Genomic DNA, 26,659 nt, shown 5'->3' with positions numbered 1-26,659 from the left:
AGTCCAGATATAAACAGCTGTGTTAAAATTGCCAATCTGGAAGACTGTCTTCTGTTGAAATCTCAGTATTTTTGGGTGTGGGCAGAATTCATGTGCTTTGTTAACTAATGTTAAATTAATAGGTCTGTGCATAGTCCAGGATGTAACACTGAAACTGCTCTTACTTGTAGGATCAAGAATTGGTAAAAATTGTTGGAATTAGATATGAAGTTGGTCCTCCCACATTGTGTTGCCTCAAGCTTGCCTTTATAGATCATGCCACTGGAAAACATACAGACAAATCATTTTCCATCAGGTACATGTGTCTCTATTTTTCTGAAAAGTACTTAAAACTACAGGGGTTTTTAAACTTGTCCCTAAAGCCCTAAGGCAGACATGTGAAAGGGCTCTTTTTTTTTTTTTTTTTTTAAATCTAGATACCATGACATGCCAGATGTAATCGACTTCCTTATATTACGTCAGTTCTACGATGAAGCACGGCAAAGGAACTGGCAAGCTTGTACGTATTTGATGAAACACTTTTGAAATCAAAAATCTGCCCTTGGTAGTTGCTGAGCATGGTAGGCGCTGCTTGTAACTTCAGAGAGCTGGCTGGTAGGCAAGGTCTCTTTGCCCATTAGAAATCTGACCTACTAACTGCTGTACTAAGTATTTTGGAGGGATCACCGTAGAGTGAAGATACAGTCTTCAAACATATGTGGAGACACTAGTGTTCCCTTTTCTTATGGCTAAGGGGCAAACTTATTTATGTTTTAGCCCTTGTATTTTCCGGTATAATAAGTTGTCTCATCTTTCACTGAATATCAGTGGGTTTAGAACTTCAAACTGAAATACACTGATTGATCAAAGGTTTTTTTAATTGCATGCAGAAGCATGGTTAAGTGACTTTTCTTAGCAGAATGTCTGAGCAGACTTTTTTTTTGCTCTAGCTGATAGGTTCCGATCCATTATTGATGATGCGTGGTGGTTTGGGACAGTGTTGGGTCAAGAACCGTATCAGCCTCAGTATCCGGATAGTCACTTTCAGTGTTACAGTGTTAAGTAAGTATAAAAGGATTTGACCCGTCTAATGTCAGTGGTGTGGGTTGCCTCTTCCGTAGCTGGTTTATTGGTATGAGAGGTATAAACTGTTCACATGGTTTTACTGGGTGCATCATCACTTCTTGATGATTTTAAGTTGCTAATTTAGCACAGCATGGATATGCCATAACTTGTGGCAACTTCTCAGTGAATGGCAGTATGGTAAAGGAAGTTACAGACTAGTTCCACACTTGTGAATCATTTTCTGTAATGACTGCTGCTGAAACTCTTCCACGAAACAAGCAATGCAATTTCCTATGTGTGTTAATTATTTTTCTTCATCGATAATTGGTTTTGGATAGGGCATGCTGAATCTCTTCTCTTGTTGTTGACACAGTGATCCTTATGCTTCAGATTCTCCTTCTTTCACATTATAGCCCATGGGAGCAAGTACAGATGTAAGGTGATGTCATGCTGTCACTTGAGACTCCTCTAGAGGATGTTTCCAAATGTTGCTGTCTTCATGCTTGACGCATGAATGTGAAGACAGAACTTGAATCTCTTCACTGCTCAGTGATATTCTGCTGTATTCCCTATTGTGTAGATCCCACTTGCAATTTCACCTTTTGATTTCCTCTTTGGGTGACATTTAGCTAGATAAATGGCAGATAATGTAACCTTGTTACCTGTAACAGACAAACCACTCTGACCAGAGTACTTGTCAGAAGATAATACTGCCTAGGTGAAGGCATATAATATCAAGTGCACGTGGAAAATTGAGCAAATCAAGAATATTAGAGGTAGGGAAAAAACCCACCTGCTCATACAGGAAAGGTCAGAACATCCAAGTCAAGCTGGTAACAAGATAGTATCAGAGGGACTATGCAGATAAACTCTCAGTGTCAACCGTGTTCGCTTCTGCTTCCCCTTCATCCTTACTTAACGTTAGTTTCTTCATTTTGTACTTACACTTTTCTTTGTCTTAATGCACTATGACTTACAAAATGAAATGTTAATATAACAGATACTTCACTTACTGTTCTTCATTTCTCTGAAACATTCCCCAGACTTGCATAACTACTGTCATGGTTAGCAAACAAAATCCTCTCTTCTGTGTATTTTTTCTCTTACCTTCCACTTGATGTTGTTATTTCATTTTTTCCAAGTGTATGGCTTATTTTTCTTCTGCAACTTCTCGATATAGAGGCTTTGTAAAACTGATTTTTATATTGGGTAAGTTGCATACAGCCAAAATCAGGAACACAATTCTAATTTTAAATATATTATGAAGTCTGTTTCCTTTTTGCACTGGTGACAGCTGATTGCTAGCTAATGCTTTTGTTCATATACCATATAAACATGCATATTTTCTTAATACCTAAAAATAGCAGTGATTTAAATATGCTTGGGGGGTATACTTCTGAGTCAAGATAACTTTTTTTTTTTAACTTGGTGAATCAGATGGGACAACGGTGAAGTCGAAAGGCTTAGCCCGTGGGACATGGAACCAGTTCCTGATAACGGTAGGTAGAAACTCACTTCATGAAAGTGAGTCTTCATGAAAGTCTGTCTTGTGACTCTTGCCACTGAGCCATTCAAGTACAGTGTCCATTGTGTGTGTCTGCTTAACAGGTGGAGCTGATATGGTAAAATTAAATTATAGGGAATGTCAGCAGGGTGGTATTGTGTGTTGAAACAAGGAAGTTCTTAAAGACAGTTTTACTTCAGATTCAATGAAATAGCTTGAATATACCTGTGTGTTTTCCCTTTGCATCTTCCAGAGCAATTTTGAAGGAAATGCTTTAAATATATAGCTCTGGCTTACACACCAAAACCTGCTACTTCCCAGTGTCACGTTTCATAAACATAGCAAGTTTCAAACTAGCTTGTTGTAATACATTATAGTGTAAGGGGGTGGGGGAAGAATATGAATGAAATGATTTCCAGTCAGGAAATGCATACTGCCTACAGTGTAAAGCCAGCAGTTTGTAAAGGTTGCTGGTCAAATCCGAATTAACTGTAAATGAAACATTTGGATTCTTGGTTTGTCTTACTCAATTCAGTTTTCTGGTGCCTGTCAGTACCAACTTGGTGGAGGGAGAAAAGTTTGTGGAATACTGTAAGTGTAGTTACTAAATAAGCTGTCCAAAAGATAGCAATTTTCTTAATAACCTTTGCTAGGAGTTAGCTTGTTTCCCAGACATCAGAAAGGCTTGCACTAAATTAAATACGAGTGTATTGCACACAGGTGGATGTTCTCAGTAGCCACCTGACTTGTCTAACCTTTGAAGTGTTAGCTGGCTGCTTCAGTCCTATCTTGTGATGACAAATGCTGCAAAACAGACCGAAATCAAAATGTGAAATTGAAATCGTTATTAGTTTATAGAAAACAAGTAATCAGCAGGATTTCAGATTTAATCGAAATATTCAATTTTCTCATTACCAACATCTGTCTCCACACAGAGAAATTTTTCTTACTCGTTGTGAACTGGTTAATGCTTCCCCATGTGTCTCTGAGAGACAGCCCTGCTACTGTTAGAGGCTCACAAGCCTGATTTTGTTAACAGGACAAATTGTATCAATTTCTTCTGAATGGTGTACACTGTGGTTTAAGTTGCTGTTTATATCAGTGTATTAGTTATCGCTTCTTCCTCCTCTGCACTGAAATGTAAGGAGTAGTGTTCTCAACAACTGAAGTTTGAGAGCATAAAGTAACTAGAACTCTTGAGATCGCTACACTGGCAGTGCAATGACAGAGACATCCTGTAGACCCTAATTTAAATCCAGGTAGTATTATGCATCTAAGTCGTCATTTACTGACTATATCAGAGGCAAATTGTAACTTTTCTTTGATCTAGTAAGTTGTTACTTTGCCACATTAAGAGTATGGCCGTGCCGGGAGTTAGGACAGGTCTTGTATGTCATGTGTACCAGGGTGCTGCAGAGAACACAAAGCAGAGATCTGTATGTGCCTGTTGAGAAGGGCAGAGTTTTGCTTGGTTTAGTCTGTCATTCTGCTTTAGTTGTCACTCCTGCAGGAGAAAATCCCTCAAGTGCTTATGTGCTGGAGTGCCAGATACCATCTGAGTTCTCGACACAACCCTGTGGAAGCGTAGCAGCATTACTTGCCGCTTCCTCTTAGCGTTACCTTCAGAAGGTTTGGTTGCAGAATTTGTTTCAGCTTGAAGATGAGTTAGAAGGATCATAAGTGAGACAGCTCTGTCCCATCAGCTCTTCTTAGCACGTCTTCCTATTTTATGCATTTGTTTCTTGAAGCAGTGTTGCGAGGGATGTAATAACGGACTTCACGCCATGATCAATATGACCTACGTGAGCCTTTTTATACACTTGTTAAATGCCCGGTGCGTGTGTGATCGATTATGATTGGTTCCTAGCTAAGATTATTTGCTCAAAGCAAGCTTTGTTCATGTAGCAACTTGCAGTTTCTGCTTGGTCAGGTGCAGCGGTTTTGTGAGCTTGGGATTGTTCACAGGTCTTCATTCCCAAGACCTTCAGATCTTCTTGCTGTAACGTTGTTTCTTCTCTTTTATGCATTGTTCATTCTATTCTAGGCCCCGTAGTGCCGTGTTTGCTCTAGGCCAACGCCAGGGTTGCTCAAGTTCACAGAGTCTAGATGACCATAGTCCTGCAGAAAATCCTCAACAAAGCAGTTCCTCATCTAAAGTTTGAGTGTTTTTTTTTTTCTCTACAGTAGATGTAGCTGCAGCATATCCATGGATTACAGTCATCGTAACACTGACAGGGACCCTACCCTCTGTCTTGCTTTCTTTTTTTAATGGACAGACTCTTGGATGATAATGGAAGTTCTTACCGTTAGTTTCTAGCTGTAAGCCTACATGCTTTGTACTGTTGAATTTATCTGCTAATACAAAATGATTTATCTGCTAATTGCAGTTGCCCTAGTCAGTACAGAGAAGTGATCTCGCCTACCCAGTGTCTGATCAGAAACCTCCACACACGCTTGTTCCTTTTCAGGTGCTCAAATGAAATGAGGAACTTAGCTTTTCAAAAACAGTGAAAATGCAGAAATTGCAGTTGTACTAAAGACAGTCTGTGGAGTGGAAGAGGAAAAATAACTAGGGCTGATACATGATTGACTCAGTCGTTCTGCACTGGCCAGGTTGCATTAGTCTTTGGAAGCATGACTCTATCCACAGAAGCATACATCAGAGCTCTGTATTTCTGCTAGTTCTTGTTGCTTTGAAACAATCTGCCATGTTCAAAAACAGATACTTTCAGAAATGTTCAAAAGGTCACGGTTGTTAATGTCAGGAATGATGTCACAAAGCACGTGGGCTATCCTGCACATGTTTCAAGGGAGGGGGTGCAAATTGACTCATTAAACTAAGTTACCATCCTGTGAAATTTAGGGAGTGCATTTGAAACAAAAGCATATAATCAACACTTCTGAGTTTGTCCTCTCAAGTCTAGAACATAGGTGGAGAGAAGAAAGAGCCTTCCGGAAATAAATAAAGGATATCTTTGCTGTTGTATGCATTTGGTGTACTTTTCTCTGTAGTCGTAGCATCAAATACCACTTTGTCAAGATTTTTTTTGTCAGTTATGAGAATATGAGTATTTAATAAGCATGAGTACTTAACAGTTTATCTCGTCGTTTCGTGTTCTTGCTGCTTACCCTTTCCTATTTGCTGTCATTCCCCAGTGGATCAGCCTGAAGAATTAGGAGCTAGTGTTTCTGTGACTTTTGAAGAGGTGGAGAAGCTACTGTACAAACCTGAAGAAGGGGAATGGGGGATGAGATCTCGTGATGAAGCATGTGAACGGATTATCAGTGGTATTGATCAGCTGCTGACTCTTGGTGAGCATGTCATCTAAACTTTAGGTAGTTTTCTCCTAACACGTTTATAAACAGATCCCTGAAATATCTGTGGCATCCTTTAAAAATTCCTTATGACAACGTACTGTAAATGTTCATATATTTTTATGTGCAGTTCTTCGTGTTTGTAGTGAGATTTTTACATTTATTCTACAGAATTGGTTTTATCAAGGATGATTACATGTAGCAATTGAACACCTGGCTCAATTGTCAGATGCATACAGGCCTTGAAATAGTGTAATTGGCCTTGCTGTTTCTTGACAGACATTTCAGCAGCTTTTGCTGGTCCAGTCGACCTGTGTACATATCCCAAGTACTGTACGGTGATCGCTTATCCAACAGACCTGAACACTATTCGGACAAGACTGGTTAACCGGTTTTACAGGTTAGTACTAGCAGTAGAAACGGGGGAGAATGTGGCCTTGAGTTTGTCCCTTATGAGATCGTCTAACCTTTTTTTTTTTTTTTAGTGAGAAGAGCAAGTACTCTTTTTACAAACATTCTGAAAACCAGTAGTCCGGTATCTGAATGCGGCATTACTGGTGTCTTGGAGCAGGGCTCTGATGCTGGATAACTGCAACATTATTTTAGTTTTTATTGTTTCTTTGTTCTTAAGGAAATTGATTTCAGCCTATGATACTGTTTTTGGAATTAGGAGAAACACTGACATTCTTTGAGAAATTTGATATTTGAGATTAGTAAATATTAAAAAGAAATTAAGTTACTTCAGTACTGAAGGCTTAATTCAGATTTTGAAGTGCTGCACTTTAGTTACCTTGAACTTGAAGGGGGTTAATCTCTTCAGTACTTACAACTTTCAGAAGTTGACTTAAAACACAGAGGTGAGATGTTAAATATTACCACCAGCATTTTAAACGATGAAAACTTAGGGTAGAGGAAGAGGCTGAGCTGTAGTAATGATAAAGTTCTGATGTGCAGGACGTGCTGGGTGGCCATAGCTCTTGTCTTCTTCACCTGGACTTGCATTCAGTGTGTCTGTAAATACAGTGAAGAGACACTAATAGTGGTTTTCCTCTTACTAAAATAATGTCTTGGGAAATAGTTTGAAATTCTGTAGGTAAAGAGCTGCAGACTTGAGGTGTCTCCTTCACAGTTACAAGGAAATGGAAAAACAAATTATTAAAATGAAATTACATAGTTGTGCTAGCTCATTTCTATCAAGTTACAATTTTAATTTGTAGCAGTTTCTACAAACCGGTCTCCTTAGTGAGAGCATGGCTTTGGCTGGTCACTTGGCCTCAAAGGTAGATGTTTGAGGGAAGACGGAAAAGAACGTTATAGCTGAGATGTGTTTAAAAATATAATTAGACTAAGCTTCTTGTCACTCTTTTTTTTTTTTTTTTAATTGCTTGTGCCTTACGTTTATTAGGTAAGAATTACTAAAATACTGCACAGCTTAGAATCATGGAATCATTGGATTGTTCTGGTCGGAAAAGACCTTAGGCACAGCTGTTGTGTTCTGTTTGACAGGGCTTTGTGACGAGCAACTTCGATGTTCCCAGAATAAACATCATAATTTAGAGTGGTGATTAAATAGTCCTTTTTTCTCCTCCTTTTTGAATAAGGTCAAATGTAAGCTTTGTTTAAAAATGCATGTGTCTTTAAAGAATCCAAGGAATCCACAAGCCTTGGTGTTATTTCAGTGATTCTTTATGTTTTAGTGGTAACAAGTGCTAGTGCTTTCTTGGCTAGTTGTATTAACTGAATTGTTAAGAGTGAAACCAGAGTGTGTTAGAATTTCACAAACTCTCTGAAGGTGAATTATCAATAATGAGTTGGAAAATGAGTGAGCAAAGACGCGGATTGTTGGGTTTGTTCCTTGAGTGAGCGTGAGTCTGCGTGTGTGTAATACGTACACACATGCTTCAGTTTTCCATGTGAATGAAAAGTTTGAGACCCCTCCAAACTGAGGGGTGTCTGTCTAATCTAATGTGGACAGAAACTTACTAAGATGAGAATTTTTTCAGTGTTTAAGCTTTTCAGCTTAGTATTAATGGTGCTTTTTTTTTTTTGATTTTAAGGAGAATCTCTGCGTTGGTTTGGGAAGTAAGGTACATTGAAAGCAATGCTAGGACCTTCAATGAACCCGGGAGTGCTATTGCTAGAGCTGCAAAAAAGATCACTACCCAGCTCTTAAAGTTTATCAAGTAAGTAGCATTTTAATCTAAATAGTGCTTGAATAGTCATGCTCTTAAATGGTGGGAGAGTATAAGCATCTTGGGATTCACAACAAAAGGATATTGTTTCGATTTCTTACTATTTTTCAGTGCACTGCAGTACAGTTGCATAATTCTTTTTGAGTATTAACTGGGGAAATACTTAGATGTTCAGCTTAGAGACATTTTAACTTTTCCCCTCAGTAGCATTCAACGATATTTACAGTATGAAAATGTCGTTTGAGGTGAAAGTAGCTCAACCCATAAAGTAAGTTCTGTGCTGTCTAGCACATGTGCAGAAGTTGCTGTTGCAGCTTGCCTGACTTAGTTCAGTGGAGGGGTTTATTTTTGAAAGAAGCGAGCTTGGGCAGTCTTCCTGCAGGTGGGTCAGGCGTCAGGCGCCTCTCAAATCCCTAATGCTGATTTCATCCTTGTCCCCTCGCTTCTTCCGAAACGCACAGTATAGCAGTTTTTCAGATGTAACGTTGCTTTGTTAATATTACCATCTTGTGATTTTTTTATATTTTGTTTAATGCTTAGTTACTGTCTTCCAGTTTGTTTGTAGCTTTTGGTTGTGGATGGGTTTAATCCTAGGGAATGATAGCTAAGCTTTTGCCATTCCAGTAACAGATTTAATTGCATTACAGTGATCAGGACTGTACAAACATTTTTGAACTATGTAGCACAACGGATGATGAACCAGATTGTCTTGATGCTGATCTGGTAAGCTTTTTTGTGTGGATAATTCCAGCAATGTATAATGGTCAGAACATACCACCAGCCTGCAAATATTTTGGGTAAAATTGCTCAATTGTTTTTATAAAGATGCTTGTGTATATTTATACATTTACATAGCTAATATATTATGAACGTGGGAGTGATGGGAGGAGATGCTTTGTTAAAATAATTTTTGGCTGTCAATATTCATTAGGTGTAACAAATACGTGTTTTGTACTGTGAATGTGTGCCATCAACTGGAACAGCTCTTCCATGTTTTGTGAGGGGCATTGCATGTCTGAAGCATGTTAATGTGCAGTAATGTAATGTAAATATTTCAGGAGTACGTGAGTAACTGTCTTCCATTGTATTTTTAATTATATGTATCTGGTTATTTCTAAGGTCAAAACTGTTATTCAGCTAGTCATAAATGCTAAAAGTTCACAAGTTGTATAGGCTCTCAGTTTCTCTGAGAAACTGATTTGCATACCTCACTGAAAATTTAATAAAGCACATTCATCTTAAATCTGATAGAGGTGGATATGCACTGTTGTTACACAGTGAATGCTATCTGCAGTGCTGTATGTTTCTTAATAGTGTACCCCAAATTGATGCTTTTTTCACATTTTGATTTCTAATTTGGCATTTACTAACAAGATTTCGTAAATTTGCGAAGTAGCTGCTCTACCTTGGAAGTTAATATGTAGGGAAGAAATTACACGGATTTGGTTTACTTCTTTATCTTGCTGCTCCAGGATCACCTTAGTATTTCAACATTGTAAGGTATTTCTGTTTGCCAAATGACTTGATCACAAGATGTCTTTTCCTAAACTCTGGACAAGCGAAAACCAGCAAGTTTTATGTTTCAGTGAACTGAATTACTGGCAATCTTCAGTCACTGAGTTTCAAAGCTGATGAGTGTCTTCTCGTTGCAATTTCTGGTGGTGGGTTTTTCTGTGCTTTAAGGGAAGAGTTGGGAGTTGGGAGTGGGGTATCATCAGCGGTGGTATCTAGATCTTGCTTTCCAAGTCTCGCAAATGCTGTATTATACTTTTTTATTTGCTCATCTTATGTCTTGTTGAGAGGAATTAGCTTAAAAATCTATTTTTACCACAGTATCAAACCTAATGACACTTTGAGCACCCACTACCTATTTTTTCTTACATAATTTTTAAGATTATTGTTTTTATTTTGTGCAGGATAATGAAAAATGTCTTCCGAGAACATCATATAGAAGAAGAAAAGTGAGTTGGCTAATCTTTGCCATATATACCCAAATCAGGACTGGCAGGAAAAATTGGTTATAAGACTGTATTGAAATTCTGTGGAAGTGATGCTTGGTTTTATGACAGTCATAGAACAGAGGTTTTTCCAGTTGTATTAAGGAAGTAAAAGCTTTGCTTAAATAGGTCTTTGCTGTTCTAAAGCTTCTGTACTCATTCTGTATTGTTGTCTAGGAAAATCTTGCTTAGGGGTTTGATACCAGTGCTGTTCAGTGTAAGAGTTTTCAGTTATCCGTATGATACTGAAATAAAAGCATTATTCAACTGAAATGCTTGGAAAAAAAAATATTTTGAGTGGTGGAGGTTATTTAAATCTTTTGAGAATAATTTGGTATCAGAAGGTATATTTTTGTATGCCTTATTTAGTATAAAAAAACCCTTGAAAGATAGTAAAAGAAAATTGTATAATTTGTCAGAGTTATTAATAAAGGTTAGGAAAAAATTTGCTAGTAATATGCTGCCCTTTTTGTTATAAATGGTGGAAGTGCATTTTTCTGCTACAGAAATAATTCCAAACAGGTTATCAGGCTTAGTTTTGCTTGCTGTATTTCCGTACTTTTTTGTCACTTTTTTGTCACTTTTTTCCCCAGGGACGGGGCTTAAAAAAAGGAAAAAACATGAAAAACGGCTATGATGAAAACTGTTGGAAGAAGCAGTGTATGGAACTGGTGAATTTAATTTTCCAGTGTGAAGATTCTGAACCTTTCAGGCAGCCGGTTGATTTGGATCAATATCCTGTAAGTTGTTCTTACTAACTTTGGAAGATACAAGTATTATTTGATTTTGGGTCTGTTTGATTTTTTCCCCCCTGTTAGCATTTTGTAAGAAGTACTTGGAGCTTTTTCTCTTTATGGCTTTACTTCCAAACCCTTGAAAGGAATTTGCTGTGCTCTGTGCCTAGAATGATGAGCTGTATGCTCTGCTGCATCAAGATAGCATCCATCCAAATACTGACACAGAACACGAAACAGTTGTGGAACAGTCATGGTGTCTACAGATATCCCCGTTCCTTAATATGGTTTGACACCACGCAGTCCTTTTTTTTTCTTTTTTTTTCTTTTTTTTTTTCTTTTCCTTTCTTCCTGTTCCATATAGGTAAGTCTGTACGTTCTTAATTAAAACTAGTTTCTTGAGGTACAATATACAAAACCTGTTGGCTGAGCCTGAGCTGTGAATTTGATTTCTTCCTTGGGTTTTTCATGGTATTCTTGCTAAATCTTATCTGTTTTTGTCTAAAAACCCAGCAAAATTTGATGGAAAAAACCTTCTAACAAGCATGCAGCTGTTTTCCTATGGACTTCACATCTTGAGTTTTGGTCTGGCTTCTGGTTTTAGAAACATCTTGAGGTTCTCTAAAACTTGCTAACAGGAGAAAAAGATAGAGCTGTTGTGATTTGGGGTGGGCTTCTTGGGCTTGCCTTTTTTTTTTTTTTTGTAAATGCATCAGGAAAGGATTACAGGGTGATTTAAAGCAGTGTCGTTTCCCATTTTGATTAACAATAAAAGAGCTTGCATGTTACTGTTACTGGGAAGTTTTTACTGAGGAAACTCAGGAGAATTGAAGCTGGAAATCTGCATGTGCAAACGTATGACATTGTATCAACTCACGATCCTTCAGAAATTCGGAAGACAACCTTGAAAATGCGTAAGAGTTTGTATGGGATAACATAGTAGAGACTTTAAATCAACTAGTCTCAGCAAAGCATTGTCACCTGCTATGGTACAGCTGATGGTGAAGATAATCTGTGGTCGTTTTAGCCACCCTTAAACTGTAAGAATAAAATTCAGAAGTGTTGCTTTTCCTTCATACCTTCACAGAATCTCTTTTTTGTGTTTTATCTAGGATTACAGACATATTATAGACACTCCAATGGACTTTGGTACAGTGAAAGAAACTCTGGAAGCTGGAAATTATGACACTCCCATGGAACTGTGCAAAGATATAAGACTAATATTTAGTAATGCAAAATCTTATACTCCAAACAAAAAGTCAAAGGTAACTGTTCATACCGGGGGGTTTATGCTTGTCTTAATGAGTATTATTTTGAAATTAGCTTGTTTGTCAGTACTTTTGATAAAGCTGCTGGTTGGATAGATAGTGGGGACAAGTATGATAGAACGATTTAATATGTTAATTTATTTATCTAGTGTTACATAGAATTGTGTGCTGTGCTTTTTCTATTTCTTTCCTGTACAGTTTTTAATTTAGAAATGTTATTCTTGGGTGAAAGGTTCTGTTTTTAATATAAGCCACTTCCTTACTTAGATTTATAGTATGACCTTGAGATTATCAGCACTATTTGAAGAGAAAATAAGAAGAATCGTTTCGGATTTCAGAAATGGTCAGAAACAGAATGAAAAACTACGAAGGAACCAGAGGTATACTAGAAGATTTCATAATCAAACCTCAGTGCAGCATCCTACCAAAACGCTCAGGTAACCAAATTATGAGGATGTAGAGATACGTCACAGCTGACGAATATTCGTATCGACTGTCATATTTAGCCTGTGAAGAAGAAAACAATTGGTTTATTAAATGGTTAGCTAACTCCAGTGAGACTTCTCATAATTACTTCTGCTGCAGTAGGAAAGACATGCCAAAAAAGGCAGCTGTTTTGTAGTCTAAAACTAGTGGTGAAACAGCAAAGGGGGAGTGAAGAGTAGGAAAGGCTGGGGTTTTTGCTTTTGTTTCTTTTTAAATACTTCAGCCAAGAAATTGATATTTAATCTGTGTGAAATAACAATGAATGAAACCAAGATTTGTTTGCCGTATATATCACAAAAATTACAAAGCTGCTGTTTTATTACGTACAGAAGAAAGTCCTGTGGAATTTATAGAAATTTTCGCTCGCTGTAGCGTTCTATAGGTAGCTAGAGATGCCTTTTCTCTTCTGAAGGAAAACAAGCTTTCGACACAACTGTTGGTTGACATGATTAACTTTGTGTTCTTAATTTGCCTATGGGATGAAGTGAGACAATCTACCAAAGCTAACTATGGTAGATTGTTGAAACTGAGCCTATACCTTTCTTCTACTGTCAAGCCTTTCTTCTCTGTCAGTGAAAGGATGAGAATAAGAGTTTTAAGAAAAACATAATCCACGAGTACAATTCTTTGCCATGTTTGTCTGTCTTCTCTTAAAATTTCAGTGGATTACTTCTACATTTTCAAATTCTGTGTTGGATTACAATACAGGCATACCTGGCAACGAGCTTTAAACTTTTATTGGGTTTACTTGGGTTTGAATTTCTTGCCAGAGAAATCAGAAAGTACACGTCAGGATAGACAGAAATTTTCCTTTGAGATGACACCTCTGCCCGTATGTTAAGAATGGTATGTGGCTCGTTCACAAGTTGGTGTTCAGCCGGACTGAGCTTTGGGAGAGGGGTTAGCAGAAAGGCCGTGTACATCTTGTGCACCCTGGTGAGTATCTGAAAACCTGTGACTGTAAGGAAACAACCGACAAAACAGCAGTTCTGAATGTGAAAATAAGTGACTTGTCAGGACTGCAGGTAGCACTCCAGGGTGTACAGGGAAGAAGAATCAATCACTGAGTTTGTCTGCAAACATGTGTCTTATTTTAGACAGTGAAGTTCCTGTAAAGATACACTGTCTTTGGAACTCTCTGCGCTGTGAAGTAACATCAATATGCACAGCACTTGACTGGGGGCTTCTGTGCAATTAGCAGGAGTCTAGGAATCCAGCGGAAATCAAGGCTGCTGTTGCTGTTTCCTGGTAAACAGTCAGAGGACGTGGCTGTCTAGAAGGCATTCTGTATTAACTTCTTTGTTTCCCAAAGCACAGAATGTCTCCTCTTTTATAACTTCACTGGGAGTGTAGACTGTTATGTTAATGAAAGTTCTTCATGCTTATCCTAGTCAAAGTTAAAATTGTCTCACTGCATGTTAACTCACAAATCTAACTACCATAAATCTAAAATCCTATAGCATACAGTTACTTCAGCTTTCAGAGAGAAGTATTATTAAAATACATAATTGTCACTGTTTCTCATGATTTTACAACCTGTGTTGCCTTTACTTTTTTCCCCTTTCACTAGAAATTTGAAGCAGAAACCATTAAAGTCTCAGGCAAAAATTGAATCTGAGCAGGACGATTCTTTTACTCAACCTACCTCAAGCAGAGCCGCCTGTGTCGCAAGCCATAAGATGAATGCTAGCAATTACAACCATAGTTCCTCCGGTGAATCCTCTGATTCTGCATGCCTGGCATCCTTTGAAAGGAATGGGAAAACTAGATCCACAACACTAACAAATTGTTCTGCATTATCATCAGGTTAGAAATGGAATCTGTTTCAGATGAGGATTTTCATCTTGGTTTTATTTAATTTATCAATTAGTGGAATTTCCCACTCATGCTTCCTTTCCTTCATAATTACCATAATTTTAAATTCTATTTTAAATTGAGACTTATATTTGTGATGTGTTTTTGTGTAACACAATTTTGTGTGTATTAATGAATTTTGGACACTTAGAACATGACTGAATGTTATGAAAAGATTTGTGGATCAAACATAACGATGAGGCTGGGGCACGTGTGGTTGGCGAAGCTGTACTCTGAAGTGCTACAGCCGTGTCCGCAAACCAGAATACACTGTGGGCCTTCAGAACTGGGGTGTTTGTTGCCCCCTCCCTGGGAGTGTTCAAGGCCAGGCTGGATGAGGCTTTGAGCAACCTGGTCTAGTGGAAGGTGTCCCTGCCCATGGCAGGGAGGTTGGAACTAGATGGTCTTTAAGGTCTCTTCCAACCCAAACCGTTACGTGATTCTATGGTTTTTGCTTTAAAATCCCATAGAATGCAGTACTTTTGCTTAGCTTGTATTAATGAACAAGCTTGCACCTATCTATCGATAGGACAGTTTGCATCTTAGAGGCAGAGCTGTCTTGCTTGTATGTCTGTTTTGCAGTCAAGTGGATGGGTTTTTTTTTTGCAGCTCCTATGCGAGGATTCACAAGAAAGCTGAATCAAGATTGATAATAAGAAAAAGTTGACCTGCTAACTACATGGTTACTTGATGCTCTTAATTCTTAGCAAATAAAATAATAGCATTTCTTAATTTCAAGCAGCTGTTCTAGGAAAGTGGTTGTAGTGAATAGATGTCTCTTATTTGAGAGGAAATTGTAGTACATGTGATAAATGGTACTATATAAAATACAGGTTATACACCCGTATGTGTTACATAAAAATTGCCATCCAAAATGAGCAAATGACAGACGTTCCCCAAAACACAGAAACCTTCCTGTCTCTTCCTTCTTCCCCTACACCTCACCTTGACAAAAAAATCAGCTTCTTTCAAAGGATTAGAACACAAGTCCAGGTAAAAGAGATCTGTCACTCTGTGTTGGGTTTTTTAACACTTTTCTCTTAATTCTGTTATTTGGAAACAGCGGTGCTGTTTTATTTGAAACTTGGGGAACTTCTTCAACCTGTATTTATCACTGAATGCCATATAAATACGGAGCGGTGTGTTTTGTACAGCTGTCAATTTGAGGCATGATAGTGTATTGTAAAATAATGTCGAGGAAATTTTCAAGACTTCCTGAGTCAGCAGAATGCAGCTCTTAGCTGCACACTGACTGTTATGTGTAGAGTTCTAATTGACAACTTTTTTTTTTTTTTAACAGAAAGTGAAATAGAAGGTTCTTTGGTGTCTTCATCTACTTCCTCTTCATCCTCTGTAAGTAGTTCAGAAGACAGCAAGGAAAGCTCTCTGCCTCTGGTCTCACCTCCACTACACAATGGTGTTTGTAGAAGAAAGAACAGCAATTGTAGAATAACTCGAAATCAAGCTGCTCAGAGAAAACAAATAGGTAAGGTTTGAGTAGCTTTCTTGTGAACAGCAAAATAATACAAGTGTGTGTGTATATATAACTAAACGTAACTAGTATTTTTTAAATTGTTGTTTATGTAAGGTACTGTCTTTTTGATTGGTGGTAGTTCTGAAGCTCTCAAAATACTACACCCAACTTTTAAAAATAATTTTTTTATTACTTAGAAGGGGAGGTCAGAAACCAAGAGTCCAGTGAGATGGAATGTCTTGCAACATTTTATGTCTTTAGGAAATTAAAAACAATAATTTGTAAAGAAGTTACTGATTTTCTCAGAACCAAAATTAATCTGAAATTTAGGACATAGCTAAGAAACTTCTCTTGACAGACAACAGCAGCACGTAGCTATTACTAGGACTCTATTTCCTTTGTCATGTCTGCGGGTTGAACCTGTTCCAGGTTTGACAAGACTTAGGAAGCTGCTATTTTTATATTTAAGTTGCCAATCTCTCCTTTCCTTAACAGAAACGCATCTTCAGGAGAACGGGAGCACAAGAAAAACTGTCAGGAAGAAGCTATATGGGAGTGACTCTGAGAATGCTTCAGGGGTGACACCTGAGTCCCGCAGCAGTAGTACCGGTAGACACAGAAAAACGCCACGCAAAAGTGCCGCTGTGGCTGCTAATAAGCTGAGGCTGATGAGTGACGTGGAAGAAGAAGTTTCAAGCTCGGAAAGTATTGGCATTGGATGCAAGAACAGAAAACTGCCTCACCGAAATGCCTCGGCCGCAGCCAGGCGAATGTTACTGGAGGGGTCCGAGGATGATGCAGGCTTGAAGTCCGAAAGTGAAAAAGAAATAGAGGAGCAGGTTACCAAGAGGAAAATCCTGTCTCAACCCGGTTCATCTGCTGCGCGGAGAAAGTTTATTAGTGAATCTGAAAACGAAACTTCAGATTCCGAGACAGACACACAGACGACACAGAAAAACTGGCAAAGCAACGGTCATAAACAGTTACGGGGGACAATCCCTTCTCTGTCTCCCAAAGTGAAAAGTCCCGCCTTAGACTTTTCGGAGGAGGACTCCAAAAGCCGTAACTCGGAGGATGGGAGCAGTCAGAAAGCTTCCGATGCGTCAGCATCTGCGCACAATAAGCCGGCGGTGAACAATTCTGAAGATGAAGCGGATTCTGAATCGAATACATGGAATGGCAGAAAAGCAACTGGTCTGCTCACTGCTGCTCCTTTAAAAAAAGCAAAGGTCTTGAGTGATTTAGAGGACACAGCAGAATCCGAAACAGAAGACAGAGAGAACAGGGGAAGTTTTGTCTTGGATAGCTTGATGCCACCTAGAATTGCAGAGAGGTCAAAATCTGGACCTGCTGCCAGCTGCAGTCGCTCTTCTGATACAGAATCTGAGACAGATTCTAATAACAGTAACTATTGTGAAACATCTTCAAAAACAAGAAAGAGGAAGAGAAAAGGAAAAACAAAAATTGTTAGAAAAGGTAAAATTTTTCAAGTTAATGCATCTGACTCTTGATACTGACTAGATGCGGGAGGCTACGTAAGGCTAATGAGTGGGAGGATTTGGACTATGCGAGGTGTAATAATGTTCCTTTTTGGTTTAAAATAACTATAAATGGGGAAAGGAGAACTGTATAGAATGACAGTGATGTTGACAGTGTCTAGAAGGCTAGACAGGTTTGGAACGGCGAGGTTACCAAAAACAGCACTGTGAGAAAACGCGTAGTTCGGTGTGGTTCTGCGGTGCTCAGCAGTCGGACTGAACACTGGCCATTCCGGGGCAGTTCAGGCAACGCACTGCTCTGCGAAAAACTTGTCATTAAATCACGGCTGTTCTTTCCATGTTTAACTTGCACTTGCTTATCTGTGTAGCAGTCTGTAGTAACTAATGCTAAATTACCTATTCTGAAGTAAAATCGCCAAGCGTGCGTGGTGGAACAGTTAACTTGGAGGAACGCTGGCTTTCAGGTGGTTGGCACAGAACTAAGCGGTGTTATAAAAGGTGCTGCCGACGGGTTTGGTGATCGGCAGCTCGAGGTGGCAGAAAACCTCAGAAGCAGCAGTGCATCCTCTTTCTTTGGCCTGCTCCTTGTTTTGAGAATTTCAGTAACAAAACCCCTCTGGTCTGCAGTCCAGATAAAGCAGCAGTTCTTACTTTAGATTACCTTCATTTTCTGTTGAAGTTCTTTGTGCTGAAGCAGACTTAGAACTGTTCCTTTCAGTTGAAGTGACTTTGTTTTTCTTTATAGCCTTTCCAAATGGATTTGGTTGGAAGGTGTGTTAATTATTCTTACTTCCACGCTGCACACTGGAACCTGTGATTTGATTTGCCTTTCGGATATCGGTCTGTCAGCGATGTGTAGTGTCCATGAGACAGGGAGGCGCTGTGGCGCTCTGTTGGCAGTGTTCTGGTGTGCGCCTGGCTCTTCCCAGATTTAACATACAGGGCTTTGGGTGGCTTTTGGGGAGGGGGGTGCTGTTACCAGTACAGTGGTGACCCTCCTATTTATTGCTTGCTTCAGGTTCTTGGATGCGCGGGTGTCTAAGCAGCGTGGTATCGAATTGAAGTGTCATGTGACTGCCCTAACTCCCTTACCATTCTGATAAGGTGCTACAGCTGAAGGGCAGAAATTCCAGGTTGTTGCAGAAACAAGATTTACCATTCCATTTGTTTGAAAAAGTTCTATTTCTTTGCTTTTTGTTGTTTTTTTTCCTGCAGTTTTGTCTGTCACTCAGGTGCCTGTGTGTGCTGGCTGACATGATTTAGAGATTTGAGTGTTTTGTTGTTTTTTTTTTTAAAGCTTCTCGGGATGATGCTAAGCTCTGTTAAAATGGGTTCTCTATATTAGGCATCTTCATACTGTTAGGGGGTTGATCCCTACGTAGAATTCGAAAGACTGTTTAGAGGTTGGTGTTTGGTCTAATCCTTCCGAACCTGTCACAGGATCACAGAGATCAGATTGTGAACCTCTAAAAATCCTAAAGATTTTGAACTGTGGTTAGGGTTTTTGGGGTGTTTTGGGTGGGTTTTTCCCCCAAAAAATAGTTTGTGAAAGATCTTGAGCGTTCTTAAAAGACTTGCCACTTATGGGTATTCTCTCAGGTCAGTAGATGCAGTTGGATCATTATAATTTTCTGTAACTTTCTCCATGTGCAAGTTGCTGGTATGCTTCACAGTGAGTAATGCAGAATTTTCAGGCTTGGAGAGCTCTCGTGACTTGCAGTTATCCTGAAAAGGAAAAGGAGTATGTTCAACGTTCAGGATTGTGAACCGTTGCACACGCTTTTAGGTAGCATTTACTTACAAGGCTTCATTACACAACTTTTGGTTCATTATTACGTTGCAAAGACTTGTCTTCCTCACCCAGCTCCCTCAAACGAAGCAGCCTGCATAGTTCAGCCTTAACATGTGGGTTTGCAGGAGTTCAGTGCCCCACAAATGGTTATCAAAAGGTTTTAGGGAAATTAAGATAAGAAAAGGGTACTGGAGCTCAAGGGGGTTGGTTAGCTGTTTTCCATATGGAGTGTACAAAATTTTTTCTGGTTCACGTTATTATTTGATCAGAGTTGAAGACTGTAATGTTTTGGGGCAAAAATTCCTGTCAGTGTTTTCAGTTACTTCCTGCATCGCTCTAATTTGGTAGCTCAGAAACAGAGAACCATCTTCTCTCTGTTGGGAGGGGACTTTTTACAAGGGCCTGTAGTGACAGGACAAGGGGTAACAGGTTTAAATTGAAAGTGGGGAGGTTTAGATTGGATATCAGGAAGAAGTTCTTCATGGAGAGGGTGGTGAGGCACTGGCACAGGTTGCCCAGAGAAGCTGTGGCTGCCCCATCCCTGGAAGTGTTCCAGGCCAGGCTGGATGAGGCCTTGAGCAACCTGGTCTAGTGGAAGGTGTCCCTGCCCATGGCAGGGGGGTTGGAACTAGATGGGCTTTAAAGTCCCTTCCAACCCACACCATTCTGTGATTCTATGATCTTCAGTACTGCATTATAAAAGAGGGAAATCTGGGTCCAAGCTGCTTCCTTTCCAGTGGTCAGTGTCAACTGAATGCTGCCTTGCCAAGGAATAAGGTGGGGGAAATTTTTTTTTGAAAGAGTTAATTTTGGCAGCATGGTCTTTTTTTTCTTCTTCCAGACTGTGTGAATTTTTAACAGCCCTGTAAGTTTGATTTTTTGTCATGTTTTTGTGCCCTCTGAGGGAGTGGCTTTGATACACACTTGTAATGCAACAGATTAAGGATCCTGAGAACAAAATGATTGTCTCATTAAGATTAAAATGTTTTGACCGTTTTCCAGGAGGAAGACTGACTTATTTTGTACCGAAAAGATGTTAATACTTAGAGCTGCTAAACATAGGGAAAGCAGTTCTCAATGTTTGAGTGTGAGCAGTGTGACGGGGTGCCAGATGGGCTGAGGAGCAGCCAGAGGGAACTGCCCAGTTCTGTAACGGGCTGCTGAACGCCAGGCGCCTCAGAACTGTGTCGCCATGGGCGCTTTCTAAAACCCCCCAAAACTGGGGAGGGGGATCTTTTAATAGCTTTATAGAATTGAGAAGCTTACTTGAACGTGCTTCGTACGTCAAAACTCCTGAGTCAAAACTTGAGGGTGGGGTGGGGTTGTTGGGGACTTGCACCATTGCTCTGAGAAGATTTACAGACCTTTATTATAGCAAAAAGGGGGAGGTATTTGTACAAATACTTCATTTAGTGGGAATGTTTAGCTTTTGGAGTAGGGAACTGGTAACTTCGCCCTTATTAAGCATGTCTAATGCCTCATTTTTAAAGGGAAAACAGGTTCATTTTAATAACTTTCCTTACACTTTCTGTGTGAATGTTTCCCGTGAAGTACAGGAGCTGTCACGTTGAGTAGCCAGCAGTCAGCTTTTGGTCTCTTTAGCTTGTCCTCTGAACGTAAGGTGTTTTTTTTTAACTGTTCATATTGCAGTTTCAAAGCTTGATGAAAATCTGCTTTCCCTTCTTGACAGTTCTTTAACATTCTGTAGCTTCTGCTGTTCTGTACCCTTCAAGTCCGTGGGTGTGAAATATTAATTTGTCTTCCAGCTCTAACTTGGACCAAAACTCCTCTTACTCACATTTTTTTCTCTTAAACTTTTGAATTGTTTGGTTTGGTTTGGTTTTTGTTAATTCTCATCCTTTTCCTTTGGCCATAGCTGCTTTAGTAATCAGTGTTCATCCGCTAGGTAAAACTGCCAGTCATAAAAGCAAATTCAGCGTTGTTTTCCATGAGCAGGTTGTGCCAAACAGCAGCAAATATGAACATGTCTTAGCAGTTACTTGCCCAGGGCTGCGTTTGCTTACTGCTCATAACAACGTTACCAAAGATTTTAATGAGAATTAGTAAGAAAATAAACAGCACTTTTTTTTCTTTCTTTTTCTTTTACTTCAATAGTCACATTTTTGCTGTAAGGGGGCTCATGTTACGGAACAGTCTTACTTTGTACAAAATGTTTGACGTCCCCTGCCCTGTAGAACCACCCAGGTGTGGAGTTCCCTGCAAAGCAGAATGTATGGTTTTTGTTTCACCAAAATCTGTAGGCTGATGTCCTTTTAAAACTGTTAAATCAAATGGAAAGACTCCATCTGAAGGAAATCCATGAGGTGAGTATGGGGCAAGAACCAGGATCACCATATTTCCACAAGGCCATGAAATAGGCTCTTTAAAAGTGAGTAAGGATAAAATACAGGAAGGAATACTTGGGTTGATTGGGTCTCACTGCAGAGTCATCTGCCAAGAGGGCTGCTCAGTATGCTGTTAACCTGGCAAAAAACTTCGTTTTAGGTTTCCAGTATGTACAGAAACAGGATAGTTAAAGGCATGGAGCTGAGTTTGAGGCTTCTTTCATGTGAAAGGGGAATATATCATTGTCCTATACAGTGTTCCTTATAGGCACATAACTTTTGGGCATCTGGTTTTCTTCACGTTGTGAGCTCTTCGCCCTGTTATTGGAACAGTAGTTGTCCGTGTGTGAACTGATAGCTCGCTTTGGACAGTGTTTACTGTAAAACACAATGTTTATTTTTCATCCCAGTCTACCTAATCTTTAATCTAATTTGGGATATTACTGCAGATGGTCAAATAAATATTTTTAAATTAGCAGATGCCCTTTCTAGCTCATTTTTCTCCCCAACGGTCAGTAGATACAACAGGAGATGGGCTGTTAGCACAGCCTGGATTACAGTGGTTTGCAAAACTGATGCATGTATTGCTGTCTTCTAAAAGAGGCTGATAGTTAACTGTAAAGAGAATGCTAAATTTGTACTTCTAAAAGTTATTGTTAGGTTCTGCTGGAGTATATGCATTTTTAAATACATACATATTTGCACATATGTATTTATATCTATTTTCAAACAAATATATATTCTGTGTGTATATAACTATATATATACTGTACAATTAACCGAAGTGATTTATGTAGAAACTTTGGTTATTTTTAAAATATGTATAATAAATATACACACTACATAGAAGATATATTGTATTTTAATATATAAAACATAGTATAGTACTGTAACATGTATTGTGTTTTATATCATATATTTTATATAGCACACAGAATTACAGCTATAAAGTATATAGCATGGGTTTGTATGTGTTTAAAAACAAACAACACTAAACCAAACTTTTCGCATAAATTGCGTAGCTGGTCATTAGGGATTTGGAAATACTGTGTGGACTGTCATACACCCTGCAGATAAACTGAGTGGAGGTATGGCTGGATATTCCTACCTGGTACTGCAGCCCAGACTTTTAGGTTTAGAGTTTGATGGCATGAACTGCAGGACAGCTTGTCACAATGGTAAACTTGGTGGACAAGGCCTTCGTATCTTGGTGCCTTTCTTCTAAATGCTCTCCCAGTTTTTTTGGGTACTGAAGTTTGTTTAATCCCCCCTCTTCCTGCCTGTGCAATCTGTTTGTATCTTTGCAGCATTTAATTCAGGTTGCTGGGATGGTTTCATTAAGCTTTAGTTAAAGCTTCAATTAAAAGATAAGATGAGCTTTACACAGATATGCTCCCAATTTAAGATTTTGTATACAAAGTGTAGATTTAATGTTCTGGTAGTTCAGAAAGGCTGGACTCCTTTGCCCTTTAGTCTTGCATTCCACCTTACAAACTAGCTGCTTAAAATTTGAAAATGCGCATAATCTGTTTGTTATGATTATAAGGCTCTTTTTTTTCTCAAAACATGCATCTGTAAACATCTCAGCACCTGTCTCTGTGAAAAAGTGGCTAAAATCATTGTGTGTTCTTTTTTTCTTTTTTTAGCTGCCTTTCTTGGAATAGTTCCAGGTGACGTGTTTTAAGTTTTAAACATCTGTTTCTCCATGTGGCCAGAGGGGAAGAAGTTAGCACTCAGCATGAAGGCTGGGCAGCCTTTTCCTCCTTTCCACACTGCCCTTCTAGAAGGCGAGCGTAGCTCAAAGCAGGTGTAGGGGAATCTTTATCCTAGGGTTGGGTAATAAGTTTCCACACTTACTGACTGGTCAGAATGTCTCTTTAACCAGTAACTTGTGTGCTGCCCTTTGCCCCCACTAGTACGTTACGATGCGGCATTGCCTTTACGTACAGTGTTTTCCCGTTCTGAGTATAAATCACCGTGTTAAAGCTCATCGTTCTGCCTGTTCAAGCTGAACTCTGAACAGCTCTGAGCAGCAGCCATACGCTGTGTACGTGCCTGCTTGATAGTGTTGGAGGGCAGGGTATCGTGTGAGCTTTAGCTCTTCATCTTTTCTTAATCTGTGAATTAGTTCACCTTTTATACAGCATTATGCAGGATTCAGCAGAAATATGTTTTGGCCATAAAATCACATTTCTGGGAACTGTTAGAAAAGACAGTAAATTAATTATCCTTTGGAAACATCAAAATAGGAATATACTTGAGTAGTACATAAAAGCATTTACATTGAAATAATGACCAGATTTGTTAGCTGAAGTGATTTTTAATATCAGAACTCAAGCTGGACATTTGAATTTCTGTCCCATAACTTTTTTTTCTATAATGTATCTTCATTGCATCCATTTTTGTCAGAATTTAGGGAAAATATTGCCCTGTCCTTCCCTTCTGGGTGAGGAATTGAGGAACAAGAGACCACAAATGTTTTGCAGTGTCAACTCTTGTGGTTCAGCTGGCCGGAAGGAGCAAGGAACTGAACCTTACTGGGTTTGAAGTCTTCGGCTAGTGTTCCCATCTCTGGGTGGCTATCGGTCGCAGAAGGCGTCTGGCCAGGAGCGGGTCAGACAGTTGAGACAAAGTTAGCAAGACAAGCTTGTTTCATCCCTCTGTAAAGGAAGACGAGAGAGCATGCCCTCTCTAGACTCCCCTTGTTTCCCTAGATGTCGATGTGAAAAAATATTTAGTTTTCTAGGGTTCTGCACATACAGAGCAGCTGCTGTGACTTTCCCCTCAGTTTGCTGAGTACAGGTAGAGGATCAATCATCAAAAGTAATGAGTTTAAGCTAGAACAAAATTGACAGTTAATAGGAGATGATGTAGGGGCATTCATGGAGCACATGTTTATCCATGTCAGTCATAAAATCAGGAACAGCTATAAGGAATAGGAGATGAAAACAATCCTGGAAAAACTAAAATTGCAAAACACGTTTCTGCTGAAACAGCGGAATTGTGTTGGTTTTTTCTCAAGTCAGTGCAAATAAATGTACTTCAAGAACTTCTGCTTTTAATTTTTAGCGATGCCTATGAATAATTCTGTTCTTTTTAGAAGGTAAAAGTTTAAACCAGTGATCTTTGTAACATCATTCACATCATTTACAGATTGAATATTTGGTTTAAAACCCAACATAAGAAGCAAGTGCGATACTACAAGTAAAAATACCGCATGGAAGATTCACTGTTAGAAGCAATTTCACTCCTTAAATCACTAAGGAACTGAACTTTTAAAGTGTTCTCTATATATCTGAAACAATTCTGTGAAACCTATCCAGGGCATGTGTCTGCACAAAAGACTATACTCTCTTTTTAGAATGGGAAGGTCTAAAATATGTAGTAACTTATTTTGAAAGTTGATGCTAGTGAGAGAGTGAGAGTCTTTTGTGATAGTATTACTAATATGAAAGCATTTGTTAAGTTAGATAATTTGTAATTTCTAAGCTAAATACAGAAGCGATGCTAAAGAACGCTACTTTCAAACTCTCTTGTTGTCTCAAAGCAAGAGTAATTCTGAAAGTTAAAGCATACCTGGGATGGCTGACTGTATTGTTAGTAAAGGCTTGAGATAAATTGCACATAATACTTGGAGGGGGGTGGGGGGGAAAGCTTGTGTATATTTTCTTAAAGGTGGTAGTGTTTGTGCTTAATAAACTATTTATTTCATGAATGTAAGTTATTAAAAAACTTTTAAATCTTTATTTTGTAGGGTCAGCATCAGAGGAGACTGGACAAAGTGCAAAAGTGCTGAGGAGCAGGACATGTATCATCAACTACAAGAAACACATAAAGCTCTCTAATGTGCCCGGGAAGAAAAATCCACGCAGATGTGCCACAGTAGCAGCTAATAAGATTAAGATAATGAGCGACACGAAGGAAGAACTATCAAGCTCAGAAAGTGTTTACACAGTAAAAAAGAACAGGAGGCAGCTTCATGGCAATGTATCTGCAGCATCCAGGAAGAAACTGACGGTCAACTTGGAGACGGATGCTTGCTCAAAGTCTGAAAATGAGAAAGAACAGCCTTCTGGTAGAAAAAAACTTTCCTGCCCTCAATCATCTGCTCCTAAAAGAAAATACATTAGTGAGTCTGAGAACGAAAGGACAGAATCTGAGGCAGAGATAAACGTGACTCAAAAGCAGAATGATGATAACCATAACCAGGCACACAAAAGAGCCGGTGCCACAGCTCTTAAACATAGCAAATACGACTTTTCAGAGGAGAATTCCACAAACCACAAGATGGAAAATGGGAGAAACGGGGGAAGTTCTAATCGGTCAGCCTCAGCCCAAAACCATCGTACGAGCAACTCCGAAGAGGAGGTAGATTTTGACTTACCTAAACGCAAAACTAAGAAAGTCAGAGAAGTATCAAATAAAAAGAAATCTAGAGCTGCTTTCAAAAGATCAAAAGTATTGGATGACGTAAAAGAAACAGCGGAATCTGAAACGGGGGGGAAGAAAGATGAAAAAAGCTCGGCATCGAACAATGTGGAAGCACCTGGGCCTGCAGGAAGTTCAAAAGCCAGTTTCAATTGTTCTTCCAATTCAGACTCTGGAACTGATAACAGTATCTATAGTGATGCCACAGAAATGGGAAAGAGGAAGAGGAAATTGGAAATCGCTAGAAAAGAAATTACCAATTCCAACTCATCTAAGCCTTCCAGAAGACCCCAGCGAAGGAAACGTCGGAAACTTACCCAAGAAAATGACTCTGAAGATTTGGATTACACCAAATACAGGCGAGCTAATCGGCGTTCTAAGATAAGAACTCGGAACGGCGGTAGACGGACTGTGAGATACAATGATTGTGATGACGACGACTACGATAGAGGTTTAGATGATGTAGATTGTGAGACGTAACCTTAAAAGGAAAAGCCAGCCCACTTTTTTTTTTTTAAATGGTAATAGCACTAGAACTCATGATGGATGCTGGCTCTTCTTTGTCCTACATTTCAGGGAATATATTTATATTTTTCTATGAAAAAGCTATGAATGTGATTAGATGATGACTTTCTCCTTTTCCTATTTTGACTTGCACTTGCCTGCCCATGTAGCAGCATTTAGCACAGATGCCAAAATGTGCCTCATTATAGGGGCAATTTTTTTG

The 26,659-nt window shown here is 39.1% G+C and overlaps 1 protein-coding gene across 1 annotated transcript in view; it reads left to right on the top strand.

The window, feature by feature from the left end:
* Positions 1 to 26,412, top strand: part of BRWD1 (bromodomain and WD repeat domain containing 1) — a 52,624-nt gene extending 26,212 nt beyond the window's left edge. The window contains exons 24-39 of the mRNA XM_010160235.1: positions 171 to 295; positions 417 to 499; positions 930 to 1,041; positions 2,482 to 2,543; positions 5,705 to 5,860; positions 6,143 to 6,263; positions 7,921 to 8,046; positions 8,703 to 8,778; positions 9,972 to 10,016; positions 10,646 to 10,792; positions 11,899 to 12,051; positions 12,322 to 12,491; positions 14,111 to 14,346; positions 15,695 to 15,880; positions 16,364 to 17,344; positions 25,259 to 26,412. Of these exons, the coding sequence (XP_010158537.1) occupies positions 171 to 295; positions 417 to 499; positions 930 to 1,041; positions 2,482 to 2,543; positions 5,705 to 5,860; positions 6,143 to 6,263; positions 7,921 to 8,046; positions 8,703 to 8,778; positions 9,972 to 10,016; positions 10,646 to 10,792; positions 11,899 to 12,051; positions 12,322 to 12,491; positions 14,111 to 14,346; positions 15,695 to 15,880; positions 16,364 to 17,344; positions 25,259 to 26,412 (3,933 nt within the window). The remainder of the gene's footprint in view (positions 1 to 170; positions 296 to 416; positions 500 to 929; positions 1,042 to 2,481; positions 2,544 to 5,704; positions 5,861 to 6,142; positions 6,264 to 7,920; positions 8,047 to 8,702; positions 8,779 to 9,971; positions 10,017 to 10,645; positions 10,793 to 11,898; positions 12,052 to 12,321; positions 12,492 to 14,110; positions 14,347 to 15,694; positions 15,881 to 16,363; positions 17,345 to 25,258) is intronic.
* The last annotated feature ends 247 nt before the right edge of the window (positions 26,413 to 26,659 follow it).

This window comes from Eurypyga helias, unplaced genomic scaffold, assembly GCF_000690775.1.
Source record: "Eurypyga helias isolate BGI_N326 unplaced genomic scaffold, ASM69077v1 scaffold12641, whole genome shotgun sequence".
NCBI classification, from domain to species: Eukaryota; Metazoa; Chordata; class Aves; order Eurypygiformes; family Eurypygidae; genus Eurypyga; species Eurypyga helias.
This window is presented reverse-complemented; position numbering and strand designations above follow the sequence as displayed.